The sequence below is a fragment of the Aspergillus fischeri genome, genomic scaffold (assembly GCF_000149645.3).
Source record: "Aspergillus fischeri NRRL 181 1099437636264 genomic scaffold, whole genome shotgun sequence".
NCBI lineage: Eukaryota > Fungi > Ascomycota > Eurotiomycetes > Eurotiales > Aspergillaceae > Aspergillus > Aspergillus fischeri.
Genome location: NW_001509762.1, coordinates 6,081,542 through 6,096,589, shown reverse-complemented (window position 1 = coordinate 6,096,589; position 15,048 = coordinate 6,081,542). Strand labels below are relative to the sequence as shown.

General features: G+C 51.2%; 7 protein-coding genes across 7 annotated transcripts, besides 1 other annotated feature; 3 read left to right on the top strand and 4 right to left on the bottom strand.

Annotated features, from left to right (window-relative positions):
• Positions 1-100: 100 nt before the first annotated feature.
• On the bottom strand, positions 101-700 carry arp1 (scytalone dehydratase arp1; the record flags this gene model as incomplete). Its single annotated transcript, XM_001261233.1, has 3 exons — positions 101-511; positions 559-614; positions 661-700. 3 exons carry the CDS (start codon positions 698-700, stop codon positions 101-103), a joined length of 507 nt encoding a protein of 168 aa, XP_001261234.1.
• A 399-nt stretch (positions 701-1,099) lies between these two features.
• Positions 1,100-1,123: a microsatellite.
• A 31-nt stretch (positions 1,124-1,154) lies between these two features.
• arp2 (hydroxynaphthalene reductase arp2) lies at positions 1,155-1,985 on the top strand (the record flags this gene model as incomplete). Its single annotated transcript, XM_001261232.1, has 1 exon — positions 1,155-1,985. The coding sequence occupies one exon, from the start codon at positions 1,155-1,157 to the stop codon at positions 1,983-1,985; it is 831 nt and encodes a 276-aa protein (XP_001261233.1).
• An 827-nt stretch (positions 1,986-2,812) lies between these two features.
• On the top strand, positions 2,813-4,223 carry ayg1 (heptaketide hydrolyase ayg1; the record flags this gene model as incomplete). The annotated part of the gene is made up of 5 exons (XM_001261231.1): positions 2,813-2,905; positions 2,951-3,025; positions 3,073-3,815; positions 3,862-4,068; positions 4,121-4,223. 5 exons carry the CDS (start codon positions 2,813-2,815, stop codon positions 4,221-4,223), a joined length of 1,221 nt encoding a protein of 406 aa, XP_001261232.1.
• A 406-nt stretch (positions 4,224-4,629) lies between these two features.
• Positions 4,630-6,898, bottom strand: abr1 (multicopper oxidase abr1; the record flags this gene model as incomplete). The annotated part of the gene is made up of 3 exons (XM_001261230.1): positions 4,630-5,325; positions 5,445-6,515; positions 6,566-6,898. The coding sequence occupies 3 exons, from the start codon at positions 6,896-6,898 to the stop codon at positions 4,630-4,632; spliced, it is 2,100 nt and encodes a 699-aa protein (XP_001261231.1).
• Positions 6,899-7,402: 504 nt separating this feature from the next.
• abr2 (laccase abr2) lies at positions 7,403-9,458 on the bottom strand (the record flags this gene model as incomplete). The annotated part of the gene is made up of 7 exons (XM_001261229.1): positions 7,403-8,462; positions 8,513-8,635; positions 8,684-8,854; positions 8,904-8,963; positions 9,007-9,117; positions 9,163-9,218; positions 9,273-9,458. 7 exons carry the CDS (start codon positions 9,456-9,458, stop codon positions 7,403-7,405), a joined length of 1,767 nt encoding a protein of 588 aa, XP_001261230.1.
• A 1,611-nt stretch (positions 9,459-11,069) lies between these two features.
• On the top strand, positions 11,070-11,731 carry NFIA_092940 (GNAT family N-acetyltransferase; the record flags this gene model as incomplete). The annotated part of the gene is made up of 2 exons (XM_001261228.1): positions 11,070-11,629; positions 11,707-11,731. 2 exons carry the CDS (start codon positions 11,070-11,072, stop codon positions 11,729-11,731), a joined length of 585 nt encoding a protein of 194 aa, XP_001261229.1.
• A 932-nt stretch (positions 11,732-12,663) lies between these two features.
• NFIA_092930 (putative C6 finger domain protein) lies at positions 12,664-15,012 on the bottom strand (the record flags this gene model as incomplete). The annotated part of the gene is made up of 8 exons (XM_001261227.1): positions 12,664-13,315; positions 13,360-13,613; positions 13,679-13,729; positions 13,776-13,814; positions 13,861-14,398; positions 14,444-14,630; positions 14,677-14,903; positions 14,951-15,012. 8 exons carry the CDS (start codon positions 15,010-15,012, stop codon positions 12,664-12,666), a joined length of 2,010 nt encoding a protein of 669 aa, XP_001261228.1.
• Positions 15,013-15,048: the final 36 nt, after the last annotated feature.

The window sequence follows — 15,048 nt, the reverse complement described above, 5'->3', positions numbered from 1 at the left end:
TGCACATTCTGGAAGTAAGGTTTGGTCGTTATGGGGGAGTTTCAAATGACAAATCTTGCTGTCTCACATAAAATGGTACTTATGCTAATCCTATCTATACTCAGACGGATGACTTTGTGGCACGGAAGACATCCTCGAACTGATACTCATTCCACCGCACGGTAGGTTTCAGGCCGGCAAACTTCCACACGCCGTCGATCTTGCGGTAGTAGTGCTCATTGGTGGCATGCCCGTGCCCCTTGAGCTTGACAGTTTGCAAGGTGCTGTCCGTGTAGACCTGATGGGCGGCGCGCAGCTGATGGTGGCCAATGACCTCTGTATCGGAGATCTTCTCCCACCAGGACTCGCCCAGCAGATGCTGGGTCTTGATGGTGGGGTCACCCAAGAAGTCGATGTCGGTAACCATGGCCATGAAGTCTTCAGCAGACATGTCATTCCACTTGCGCAGTCCGATCTGCCTGTAGTCCACGGTAAGGGTCGGGGCGATGATGCTTCGAAGTCGATCCCAATCCTACCCTGGGTGAATATCATTCTCCAGGTCGCTAGACGTGAACTTACCTTGGCGTCATAGCTGTCTGCCCAGTCGAAGAGGACTTTTTTTAGGGCAAGATAGTCTGGCCGGTTAGTCAAGGTCAAACATCTATCCTCGGTGCATCATACCTTGGAACTCGATCGTCAGATTGGCCTTCTTTTCGACCATTGTGATGTGAGGGTATGTATGTCTGTCTGACCGACTGGTATTTTCGAATCTGAATAATGAGGACTCGAATTTTAGGTCTCAGTAGCTGATGCGCAGTCATAAATATTCGATCATTACAGGGTCAGCATCATGCAAGGAGTAGACCGTCGCAAACAGAGCACAGAGCCATGTGTCTCATGTTGTCGTTCTGTCTGTCCCAAAGCATAGCAGCTGGAAGCGGAATTCGAAAACAGCAACATTCCTGTCTTAGACAATCTCATTGCACACATTCTTTCGGGTGAAACAATGAAGTGCGAATTCGGTAAGGCTTCCTGGCTTATCAATCGTAATTGGGCGCTTAATGCCAATCGACGCAGTCTGTATATAAAGATGATCACAACCTATAATGACCATGTACACCTAAACAAACACCCTAAACAAACATCCTCTACGCTCTATCCAGTCAATCTTCACAATGGTGAACACAGGAACACATCTCCCTCTCAGCGGCAAGGTCGCCCTAGTGACCGGTGGCGGCCGAGGCATCGGGGCCGGCATTGCCCTCGAACTGGCCCGTCGCGGTGCCTCCGTGGCCATCAACTACGGCCACAGCGCCAAGTCGGCTCAAGAGGTCGTCGAAGCCATCCAGGCCATCGGCAGCCAGGCGGTCGCCATCAAGGCGGATCTGACCTGCGTGCCCAACATCGAGTCGCTCATCAAGCAGGTAGTCAGCCACTTCGGGCGGCTGGACATTGTGGTCTCCAACTCAGGGATGGAAAAGTTCAAGCCCCTGGAGGAGACCACCCTGGAAGATTTCAACGAGGTGTTCAATCTCAACACCCGGGCGCAGATGTTCGTCGCGCGCTACGCCTACGACCACATCCAGCCGGGCGGGCGGGTGATCCTCATGTCCTCAATTGCAGCGGGCCTGGGGGTGCCGGGCCATGCGTTGTACGCGGGCAGCAAGGCGGCCATCGAGGGGTTTACGCGGTGCTTGGCAGCCGATTTTGGGCGCAAGGGGTGCACGGTCAATGCGATAGCGCCGGCGGGGGTCAAGAGCGACATGTGGCGGGAGAACGCATGGCGGTATGCTCCCGGGTGCGACAAGAGCTCGTCGCTGGAGGAGATCGAGGCGGCGCTGGCGGGCGGGAGTCCATTGAAGCGGTGCGGTGTGCCCGAGGACATTGGCAAGGTCGTTTCATTCCTGGCAAGTCCGGATGCGGAATGGGTGAACGGTGAGTTCTTTCTGGTTTCTTTTCCTTCCTTCTGCCCCATGCAAGGGTCACGGTGGGGATTGGAATGCTGATCATTGTGCATCTGAACGAATAGGCCAGATCATCCCTGTCAATGGAGGGGCAAATATCTGATTTAGACTCCTTGTACGGAGTATGGTTGCATTGAACTGATTTGGAATTGTCTCGCAGAGTTTGTCGCATAAGGAGTTGACTTTCTTCTATACTACTGCGCCTGAAGTATAATCTTGCTAAGGCAGGGCAGCTAAGATAAATACGCCCGCCAGAATCTAATTCTCTTCATCTTGGAACTTTCTTGGTATCTGTCGTGTGTGGCAACGTCAATTGACTTTGTATATGGCCTGATACAAGGCGCTGTTAGGTTACGTTCGGAGAGACCGAACCTTTTACAACCAGAATATGAGTTCCAGAATGAATACTATATGGAGACTGTCATGTCATGCTGCATGCTGCAAACTAACTTTTCAAATCAACATGTATGAGTCAAACATTGCACGTCCTTATGTCATGGACTCGACGAATGTAACCCCGTACCGCATCCATTTCTGGACAAGACGCTCAATTCCACTATGCAATGCATTCATTCGGCGCATAATTCCAGACCGAGACATTATGCAGCATTGGCATTGGAATTTGATCTATAATTAAATCCCCCCGAAATCAGTCGGTGAGTCTTACAACTTACTGCATGCGTGCCTCATCACTCGGCCGGATCGAGGATTACCCAAATGGGAAATCTGTATGGCTGGGTGCATCTGCCGTGTTTCGTAAACATGTCAACTCTTCCACAAAGGGTATAAGTAGAGGACAGCTGCTTAGAAATCAGTCTGTAAATCATAATCAATCTGTGTCTGAAGCTAAACCACTGCAAGTAATCAAAATGTCACGCTGGATCCTCGGAGACAAGTTCGATACCGTCTTCCCTCACAAGGGATCGTTGAAGGTCCTGTGGGAGTCGAGATGGAAATTTGCCGTATGACTCATCCCTAGAAACTAGAATACAGCTAATAGTTGTTAGTGTTCGAAATCCGTCTATCCCTTCCACGACGGCTCCATCGAGGACTTTGAGCCCATCTTCAACCATCTTATATCGGTAGGCTCTAGTCATCACGAACTACAGCCAGCCTGCTAACCCGACAGAAAAACATCAACGACGCCGCCTCGGATGAATACACCCAGGCCTTCCTCCCCACGGCCTCCGCCCTCGAGGAAAAAGCCGCGCAGGCCCTCCAAGCCGGCAAGAAAGAGGAAGCCTCAAGCCTCCTCTGCCGCGCCGCGGTCGTCTACCGCATCTCCCGCTTCCCCTACGTGGACATCACCAAGCCCAACTCCATCAAGCGGGTGGCCTTTGAGCGCCAGAAACAGGCGTACCTGAAGGCAACCAGCCTCTGGACCCAGCCCATCCACGAGGTGACCGTCCCTCACACCTACCGCGCCGGCAACGACGGCGCCCATATCCCCATCTACATCCGCACCCCGGCGGGCGCAGACCAGTCCAACCCCGTCCCCGTCGTGCTGATCATGACTGGACTAGACGGGTACCGGCCAGACAACAGCCAGCGCACGCATGAGATCCTCGCGCGCGGCTGGGCGGCTGTCGTCGCTGAGATCCCTGGCACGGCGGACTGTCCCGCTGACCCTGCGGACCCTGCCTCGCCTGATAGACTGTGGGATAGCGTGCTGAGCTACCTTGATCAACGCCCGGAGCTGAACACCGCCAAGATGGTGGTGTGGGGATTGAGTGCGGGCGGGTACTATGCCATCCGGGCGGCGCATACGCACCGTGACCGGTTGCTAGGAGCTATTGCGCATGGTCCGGGATGCCACTATTATCTTGATCCGGAATGGTTGGCGAAGGTCAATGACCATGAGTATCCGTTTGAGTATGCTTCCTTTCCCTGATACAAAAGAGAAAAGCTGACAAGATAGGTTAACCTCCGCATGGGCAACCAAGCACGGGTACAAGACCGTCGAGGAGTTCGTAGCCGGCGCGCAGAAGAAGTTCTCGCTTGTGGAGACGGGCATCGTCGATCAGCCTAGCTGCCGTCTGCTGCTACTGAATGGGGTCGATGATGGCGTTGTGCCGATTGAGGATTGCCTGGTGCTGTTTGAGCATGGCTCGCCTAAGGAGGGACGGTATGTCATCCATCTCGGTCTCCTTGTGAATACGGTATACTGACTTTTGCAGATTCTACAAGGGTCTCCCGCATATGGGATATCCCAACAGTCTTCCTGTCTCCTACGAGTGGTTGGAGCAGGTTCTGGCTTCGCCTTTGAAGACGAAGAACTGATCAAGATGTCAGTAGACTTTCAAATCTCGGGCTGTATTTTCTAGCACTCTACTTAATATAATATGCGCATAGCATTGGCAATACAATGTCTGTATTCAATGGGGGCTTCTTTTGTAGCTGTAATCTGGGTCTACAAACAGACAATCTGTCTGCTATTTGTCCACTCTTTGCCGGTAGAGAGATTTGACTATATCGCTCGACTTGATAGACAGCTAGCTCCAAAGGTACTACTGTGCCATTTCTCTCATCGAGAGTACTTCAACACTGACAATTCCTACTCTCCCTTTTATACACAGTAGTTGACCATTGATGGTTCATACATGTAGATGATACTAAAAAGGGCTATTGGCATATCTACCAGAGAATGATATTAAAAGTATTAAGTCAACCTATAAACAAGAAAGGACTATGACGCACTCGCGTCGCCTTCACTCTCTGCAGTCATGCCGTCTCTATGGCCAGCATTGACGCCAGAAGATCCAACGTGACTACTCTTGCCACCGTAATGGAACTCCGAGTCGATAATTACGGGGCCAGGCGCAACAGGAGCGTAGCCAGAGGGATATCCCTGCCCGTAGTTATTGGCAGGTGGCTGGGGTTTGCTTGGAGTCCCTGGATACCCCTGTGCATAGTTGTTGGCAGGTGGCTGGGCGTTGCTCGGTTGACTCCATGGTTGAGGAGGCTGCTGAGGAGGAGATGCCCCTGGCTTACCCCAAGGCTGAGGGGAATACTGAGGAGGTGAACCTGGTGCACCGCCAGGTTGTGGAGCATCCTGGGGAGGAGATGCACCTGGCTTATCCCAAGGCTGAGGAGGATACTGAGGTGAACCTGGCGCACCGCCAGGTTGGGGAGCATCCTGGGGAGGAGGCGAAGGCGGGGTGGTGTTCTCTGCAGGAGGCGTACCATTTGGAGGGGGGTTACCACCAGGTTGAGGATCCTGAGGAGATGCGGGCGGAGTGGTGTCTTCTGCAGGAGGAGCATCATATGGAGGAGTGTTTCCACCCGGTGGTGTGCCATAGCTGGGACAGATTCTCTGATGATCCAACGGTACTGAAATATCGTGCATCTGCGCCGGAGCTTCGATGAGAGTGCCGGTCAACCCCTTGGTGACGTGCCATTCGATATGGCAGTGAATGAGCCAAACTCGTAGTACAGGTCAGTATGCGTCTCTCCAAAGGAGGAAGGTAACTTATCTGGGTTATCAGCGCGGAAGCGAAGCACCGCGTGCCCATGGTTCTGCACCATGATGGTATCCCGTTTCACAGGAGTCGAAGAGATATTTGCAAAGTAGCCGTCGAAGTATCCGCCCTCGGGGACCGTGCGCTGCAGGACCTGGAACTGATGGCCGTGTATGTGCCATGGGTGCAGGTTGCCGTGGTGGTTGTTGATGATGATCTCCACGACCTCGCCGTATTGGACCACGAAGGGATTTACCTGGCCGTATATCGACGCATTGGAAGCGTTCTCTGGGCTTGCCGCCAGCGCCGTGTACATTGTTGGTTCCTCCGGATCGACGTATGTCTGGCCATTGATGGTGTACACGCTGCGGCCATCCCGCTGAGTCACGCTGGTGTCGAAGATGATCTGACGGTCGACTTTCTCGAGGAGGGGCTCGTGATTCGCTGGCACGAAGACCAGATCGTCGACAAAGTCGTTGTTCGGGTCGAGTTCGTGGACGTCTGGTGCGGGAGGAAGCTCCTTTGCTTCGTCGTAGACCAGCCATGCCGTTGTGTTGGGGTTGAAACCCTCGGGGATAGCGCGATTCTCATAGAAGAACATCATGTTGACGTCCATCGAGTCCCAGATGGCATAGTTCCTGTCGGTATTGTCCTTGGTTTTGAGAAGGATGCTCATGCGTTGGCCTGTAGCCAGCCGAATCTTCTTGTCTCTCGCAGGGTACGCGTCCACCCAGGTGCCGTCCACCTCAACGACACTGATCTCGTGGTCATCAAAGACAATAACGTGGCCTGGCCAGTTGCCCACGCAAACCAGGTGGATGAGGTATGTCTTGTTGGGCTCCACACGGAGAGTGGTGCTGTCAAGACCCTCGTTAATCAGAGCTGCCGCTGGCAAGGGTTCATTGACGCCTGCCTGGGCGCCTACGCTTTGGGCCTCGTACTCCTGCAGGAGAACAGACATTTGCTCGTGGTAATGGTCGGTCAGAGTCAGGGTAAACTCGTCGTCGTAGGCAAATGGCGGCGAGGGATCCCGGACGATGAACGGACCCCGCAGTCCGTCGGGATACTGGCCCATTTCGTGCGAGTGATACCAATAAGTACCGGTTTGATTGACCTGTGCCGTGAGTATAAACATTATACACGTTTTGGCGACGATATACTCACATCGAATTCATAGCGCATGCTGCTTCCCGGAGGCATCGCACACTGCGTCACCTGGTTCGAGCCATCCATAGTTCCTGTCATGTATTGATGGAAGCCATGCCAGTGGATTCCCGTCGACTGATTCCCCAGACCATTGTGCACATCGACAATGAGCCGATCGCCCAGGTCGGCATTGACAATCGGACAGGGCCACTCGTTGTTGATCCCGATCATGGGACGGCCAAAGCCATCGGGGGCTGCCCAGACCCAGGTGATGTTCCAATCGAGATGGATGTCCTTGGCCGCGGTGAAGCCCACAAGCCAGGAGAGAAGGAGAGCCCTTGAATGGAACATGGTGTACTACGGGCTATGTCGCTGGCTGGTCGTGTGAGACTCTGCTGAACCCATCGAGACGATATGGCGAAGCTAATAAAGTTATTCGGAGATCAATGAACGCGGAAAAGTAAACAATAACAACTATGTGCCAACACTGAGATCGGAATAGTACGATGCAAGGGGGCTTAGACCAGGAATGCAAGGGGCCAGGACATCCGAATGCAGTAGTCATTGGGAGTCTTTGGATGCGGGAACCAATGATTCATAGTTCTACCATGTACGGAGTAGGAAGAAGGGATAGGACGAGTCCGATCCCCCTGTTGATTGTTCCTTGATGCATGCGGAATGCCCTGATCAGTATGAGATCAACAACGATATATGCGCCACATTACACCTATCCGAGTCGATTCCAGCTTCATCTCATTCCCAGACTCTATAAATGACGTATGAGGTAAACAAATATTAAATGTTATGCAATGAATCTATGTACCGAAGATCCATAAGGGTATCCGCTCCTGACAATTACATAGGAGTGACCATGTTTGCATGCACCTCGGGCCACACATCCACTCCGTCCATCAGAATCAGACCCATTCCCGACTGCAGATGAGTCGTCATATGGCAGTGCAACAGGAACGGACCCGGATTCTCGACATGATACCGGATAGCAGTCCACGTCTCTCCATGCGGCGAGGTAGTAAACGTATCTCTGTAGATAGGCGTCTTCAAGAAACTCTCCGGGCTCGCCTCCTTGGCTTCTTTGATCGACGTCCAGTTGAACTTGCCCTGGCCCGTTCCCAGGAGGAAGCCTTTGTTGGAATGCTTGTGCAGAGGGTGAGGAGGCTGGATTGGGGTAATTTCGCCGACAACCAGCTGGAAGACAATGTCAACCCAAGTATCGTTGCGGGTCGTGATCTTGAGCGCGTCCGCAAACTCGGGAGCTTCAGGACTCAGAATGGCTGGCGGCGACGCAGCAAGGTTGTCAGGCAGGAAGGTCGCTCCGTCCAGCGACCACTCCCAGGAGGAGTTGGTGCGGCCTAGCATCAGGATGTGGAAGTCATCCGGCTCGGAAGCAGGACTGATGGCCGGGTACGGGGGCAGATTGTTCGTGTTCAGCGGAATGACATCGGCGGTAGTGTTACGGCTTCCATAGTCGATGTACGGCTGAGACGGGCGCTGGCTGGTCTGGCCGCCCTCGTAGGTGACTGTCGCAAAACCGGAGACAATCTGATTGCCGCCGTCGTTGGCCGCGCGAATCTTGTAGTTGGCAGGTTCCTTGTCCAACTTGACCATGACCGAGTACCGCTCGCCGTTGTATAGCTTCATACTGTGCGCCAGCTGCGGCTCGATATACCGGCCGTCCACCTCGTACACATACATGGGGTGTTCGTCGATGGAAACGACCAGCACCTTGAGACTGGCTGCACTGATGAAGTGGAAACTTGCCCATTGGTGTCTGGCATCCACAGTGAAGATTGTCTCCTGCGTGGTGCTGGGATGGCAGCCCTCATTCAGGCCGGGGGGGACCTTGTCAGGGTGATGTTGCCAGTCGCCTTGAATGGGGAGAACAAATGGCAGGCATCTTTTCAGTCAGCATTATATCGGATCTGCAATATGCATGGATTGACCCACCCCTTATCAGTCAACGAGCCGTTGATGATGGCCAGTTCCGGTGGCGGAACCATCTTGGTCATTTCCTCGGGGTCGTGGCAGAACACCGAGCCGCGGCCGTTGATGAGGACGCTATCGGAGCAGCTGATATGGTCAGTTTGTATCCAGTGGGAAAAGGCTTATCAGACGCACAAGATATCGTATCCGGTCTCCTCCATTGCCTTCATGTACTCTTTGCCTGTCAGATGATCCCAGTCTGACAGCATGACAAGTTTGCCGTTGCGCTCGGCTTGCTTCATGGCCTGGATATCGGCCGGATCGTTGGAGATCATTGAAAATGGGGAATCTCTGTTAGGACGAGGTCTATCTCTCGTTAGGATGAGTCTCGTCTTGCCTTGTGTTGAGATCTCACCTGATATGAACCGGTCCATATAGTCCGTCCATAATTTCAGCCTTGTCATGAGCATGGTACCTGAGACGTTAGCTTTATAATACGCTTAGAGAAACAAGCTTACCAATAAGTCCCATAAGTATCTGCTCGCCACTGGTAGGTGTAGGATTGGCCGGGCTGAATGGCCCATTGCGAGAGACCAGCAACTCCGTCGGCCCACGGGGTATTTCTCTGTCTATACCACGTCAGACATATCATCCCCTGGCAGCGAGGTACTTACTCGATGCCGTGAAAGTGAATGGATGTGTTGAATGGCAAGTGGTTGGTGACATCAATCTACCAAATCAGTATACCGATCTTTTATATGCTGCAATGCTGCCATATACTTACAATCGCCTCGTCGCCCTCGTCGAGAATGATCGCTGGTCCGGGAAACTGACCGTTGACAAAGATCATCTCCCGGCTGACACCATTTGGACTGCCAGTTTCCCATGTCAAGTCGAGGGAATAGTGCACCGTGGCTGCTTGGGCGATCGCAGCGACACCCAGCAAGGAAGCTGATTGATACCATATCATGTTGTCGTGTATGAATGAAGTGAAGACAGAAACAAGAGATAACCGGCACAGTCTGCTCAAGCTGATCCATCTTTTTATGATCAATTCAATAATATGACACATACTTCCCGTTTCCAAGGCAATGTCCGAAAACAGACTGTCAATCACGATGTTATTGCGAGCAGCGCCGGCAAACCCCCTACATTCACCCCCTTACATAAGGTACAGTCGAATATCCCAGACTACATACGCTGTGGGAAGGGATTATCGATGCCAGATCTGCTATTGTATTGTTGTTATTATTGAAAGTTCTGATTCTTTGAGCCTCCGTTGATCATTGTGGACGTTCCCGGGGTAGATTGTCCACCCCTTGGCCGACTGGGCTGATTATCTGGGTCTCCATATTATTCTAGAATCTAGGGCAAGTGATCTTCCTTTCCCGATTGTGATTGTCAGACATGAGCGATAGATTGATTATCCGCAAGCTTCGAAGTTCAGTTGTAAGCATTGAAAGTGGTCAAATTCATGGCGAGGCCAGCGTCTGATGTATATTCTGTGACTCAACATTCAGATCTACAGTAAAGTACTGGCTGTAGTTATTGTCATTGAATATATCATAGTGAAACTACAGGCGAGTTTAATATATGAGAATGATATGGATGAGTTCATGTGACCTTATGGCCGCTGAATATATATATATATCCTCTCAGCGGTAACTTTAGCATAATGTACATCAGTTGGAAACGATCTCTCATATTAAACTCATTTACTAGCTCCGCTGTCCTGTTCCATATTAGAAACAATTAATAAACAGATGACAACTCTGATCAGATAAACTCTGAGTTAATATCGTAAACTGAGATGAATTCGGCTGTGGTGACATCAGGAGTATATCATCCTATAGCTATTGCCACTGCCACAATATAAAATGCGCTGCAAATACCCTGTGTTTTTGTCAAGTACTCACTAAATATATCAAAAACTGTACAAAGCAAGCATATTGAATTCCTGAACCTAACATGAGCGAACCCATAGACAGCGACAGTACGTATGGCACCTACGACGCCCAAGCATCTACCAACTACGGTGTCCGGGGAACCAGACAGCTCAACAACAGAAACAAAAACACACCCATGAGAAAGGAATACTATGCATCCGGCATCAATGACATCGGCTGGTGGTACGACTATGACTACAAATCACCTGGCCTTGGTCTGGGAGACTATACAACATCCGCCACCGAAGCACCGGTCGAGAGATCCACAGCTGAAGCTTCTCGGGATAGGAGTGACAAATAGAATTCTCGATGCGATATAGCTGAATGGGTTGAAGATAGGGAGAGAAGCAGAGAGGGTGTATAATAGGTGATGTATGCAACATATGCGGCTAGAATTAATGTATACGAGTATATATTCTACGACTTCGATGCTATTCAAATAACAGAGCGAGAAAGAAGCGGGCTATAAACGAGACGCATGATAAGTTGTGTCATATAAACAACCATTATTAAGCTAAATGGAACAACACGAGCCCGACACCTGCAGCCAATGACTCATATCATCGCCCAGGTCTAATCCATAGCATCATGTTTCCCTTACCATCCTAACATCAAGAAAGTAAGGTACAATAACAATGTCCATCCACATCAGAGAAGCCACTCAGGATGACATCTCCCAAATCCACACCATCTACAGCTTCTATGTGTGCGAGTCAGTCGCCACATTCCTCCGACATCCTCCTCCCCTGGAATCCCTTATCTCCTCTTTCCGAGACATCCAGTCCCGCAGATTACCCTATCGCGTTGCAATCGACACAACCGGCAAAGTCCTAGGGTACGGCTACCTCGCCCCGTTTAATGGAACACGGATGGCCTACGCGCCGACCGTCGAGGTATCCCTGTACGTTCACCCAGAATATACATCGAAAGGTGTGGGGAGCCGTCTACTCTCGTCCATCCTGGAGTCTGTCGAGTCGGAAGCGGGAGTATGGCACCGTGCCTGCGAACATAAGGAGTACGAAACACACGTACAGATCATTCCAGAAGATGAGGGGCGAGTGCGCAGTATCATCGCCTGTATGTCGGTTGACACTACCGGGAAGGAGGATGGCGAGGGTTTGCGAAGGTGGTATGAACAACGTGGGTTTGTGGAACGAGGGCGACTGAAGAATGTGGGATATAAACAGGGGCGATGGTATGATTCCTTATACATCTTATGGCAATGTAATTTACTGACATGAGAAGGATTGATACGGTATATCTGCAATATAGTGTTCGTCGTGATGATAACCTCTGAGACTTCTGTCAATATGCTGTTGATTGGACTATGGGATGGTGAATTGCAGCTCACCTCACTTTTCAGATTAAACTCACATATCATATTTTTATGCATACAGATTTGCAGAGTACTGTATCAGAGTGACTGAGAATGCATCAGCATAGCTTCATGAGAATCTGGCTAAATACAGGGCCGTTTCCTCTCCGTACGCTGATCCAAAGAGATCAACACGAAGGTAGATGAACCACTTCCAATACAGTCGCAATCGGACTAGAAGATTGTGCCATAACCGGAATCAATAAGAGATTCAGCTCCAAAGTAAACACTGAAGATATCTCAAAGGAGAGGCCGCGAGAGAGGATTGCCAACCACTATCACCAGACCCTCGACACTAGAAGCCGATGTCAGTCTTTGTTTGTTGCACTACATGCCAAAGGAGGCGACTTACTGCCTCAGTTCGTAAGTCTCATTTTTAAAATGTGCGTATTTTTCTTTGATTACGCTATTCAGCCGGTCCATGCGGCTGATGATTGCGCGAGGTCTGCTGAGACAGGGTGAAGCGGAGCGGTGCCGTGCTGCCATACTTTTGGTATGAAGTTCTGTCGGTTCTTTCCTCGAGCTGTTTTGCTTAATATGAGGAAGACGTTCTCAGTGTTGGTGGGGAGAAGATGAGAATAGTAAGAGGGCGATGAGATGAGAGAGGAGGAAGTGAAAGGCTGGTGATACTCACAAGTAAAAACCGCGAGTAAAGAAGAGTGAATGTAGGATATTCACAGAATTAAGTCACATCACCTTTTTTGAGGCATATTCCAGAAATCACTATTATATAGGGTTTCCTTTTCGAATCTAGAGAGCTCTGGCTCTTATCACTTTCAGAGAAGATCACAACTGAGTGGAGCAATCCGGTTATGTCTACAAGTTAAGAGAGGATTCATGGATACTACAGAGCACTATACTATAGACCCGATCAACCCTCCAAGAAAGCCCAATGCGATACCTCCTCTAACCTGGTCAGCAAACAACATGGCAGAAACGAAGAACAAAAACTCACCCTTCATACCCTGCAACGCCTCAGCAGCAATCGCAAAATTGGCCAGAATCTTCGAAACAAGCCGGAGGTTCTGCTGCAACTCATTCAGAAACCCCGTGAGCGACAGGCCTTTGACAGACACCGAGTCCTCGGGGCTATTGGCATGTTTTGCCCGCGCCTTGAGATACAGCATCAGCATCGCATAGCTTGCCTGCATTACGCAGCAGGCGAAGGTTGGCATCACTCGGGGTATTTCTACACGGGAGGCATGTGACAGATACGGAGGTAGGGTCAAGGGTATGGTATGGTCTGGGTTCGGGTAGGGGAGGTTATCGACAAGGGTGACGATGTTTAGCGCAGACTGAAGACATATTTTGGACGATTCATGCGAGGAGGATGGAAACGTGAGATCGGGGAGGTCAGCTCTCATGATTGAAGGAAGGGGAATATCTTCCGGGATGGCGGATTCTGCGGGCTCAACGCCACAGCATTCGGCTTGGAGATCACAGTGGCGTTTGCGGAAGACGGGGACGTCCAGAAAGGCGCAGAATCGGTGGACTTTGATGCGAGCGCTAAGATGATCAGCAACAGAGTCGAAGAAAGCTCAGTAGCGTACCTGTGTAGCTTGATCTTCGCAATCTGGTTGATGGTCTGTGAGGCTATCTTCTCCGGTGAGTCCAAGGGGGAGACCGTCGTGGATACGGAGGACCGTCTGCAGAGAAGAAGGGTCGTGATTTGATCGTCTAGTTCTGTCATTCGACTCGAGATCCAGGATGCTTTGAACCGAGATTTGACGGTCTGGTCGAGATCGTGGACGAACGTGGTGGCCTCGAGGATTGTCTGCTGTGCCTCAATGAGGAGTTTCCATCCCTGCCGTCAATAAGCGAGTTAACCTATCTTCATCATATGATATATGATCAGGAAGAAGTTCCCACCTCGGGATACGGCGTCACAAAGCGCGGGTCGTACAAATTGAATGCAGCCGGCTATGAAGATCAGAGCTTGAACCTCGGAAGAATCAGGATAACCTACCATCCCGCTAGCTATCGAGCCTTGACAGACGGTCAAATACTACGATCGTTAACTAGGATCATATACTTCAAAGACGGCCACAAACAGTTATCCACCAAGCTCTGCGACGCGCCTCGGCGTACTCGTCGTCCTCGACCATCTCATGCAGTGACATGCTCATCGCAGCTGTCAAGGCCTGTCCCGCGCGGTTGCACATCTTCCTGATATTACCCCGTTGGGCATATTCATAGACACTCAAGAGTACAAGTGCCAGAACAGCCTCGAGTGGCACTGGCACTTTCGGATGGAAGGGCTGCCGGGATATCATTGGGGCCCCGTCGCTAAGCGCTCTGGACGGGTCAGACGAGGAGTCTAGTAACTCCAGATCGGCCTCTACTGCTTCTAGAGCCGACTGCGCAAAACTGTGGGCCACGTTCCGTCGAAGTCGCGTATACTCCGGCGACGATGGTTGCTTGATTCCGGGGTGGGGAATGAGAACGAGAATGGCAGAGATGGCCAGGCTTAGCGGACTGGACGGTCGGAATGTCGGATGTCCATTCAGTGGACGATTGCAAGCCGGGAGCCTTTCCGGAGGAGGTAGGAGGGGATAGTAGAGATGGATGAAAACGTAGTATGCATCGAGTCTGACTAGTCAGTAGGCTGTCGCGACGGATATGGAGGTTGCGTACATGTCCTTGTCGCTACCGTATACCTGCAGCAGATCCGAGACAGACTCATCACTTTCAGGGAAAAGGGGATTCTCGTTCTCAACCCCGAAGATATGGTCAAAGATGTGTTCCATTTCGGCCACCGAGCTTTCGATGCTGCGTAGTCCAGCACCAGGTCTCGCTAGACTCAGAAAATGATCGAGAAGGTCTGGTCTGTTAGTGACTTTAGAACTCAAGTGACGCAGGAAATGTACCATCCTCATTGTTTGAATTCCATGATCCCTCTGCACTAGGTGTTGACGCCTGCCGACTCTCATCCTTCTCTACGGTCGAAGACGACGATGGTCTGCTTCTGCTCTTGCGCTTGTTGCGAGGAACTCTCGCTCCCCCTCGCTTGCTGGGAACATAGCAACATGTCCTCTCCCGGGAGATGCAGTTCGCACATTTTTCCTTCCCGTCGCATCGGATCCGTGATGCTCGACTATAAGTCATCAGCTGTCGCTCTACTCCGGTGGTTAGGTGGATTACCAGGCCAGACAAGCAAGCTTGACCGGTGGACGGCGAGATGTTCGGCATATGGGAGTGGTCATAGTGACTCTCAATAATCATTACAGGAGAAGAGCAGA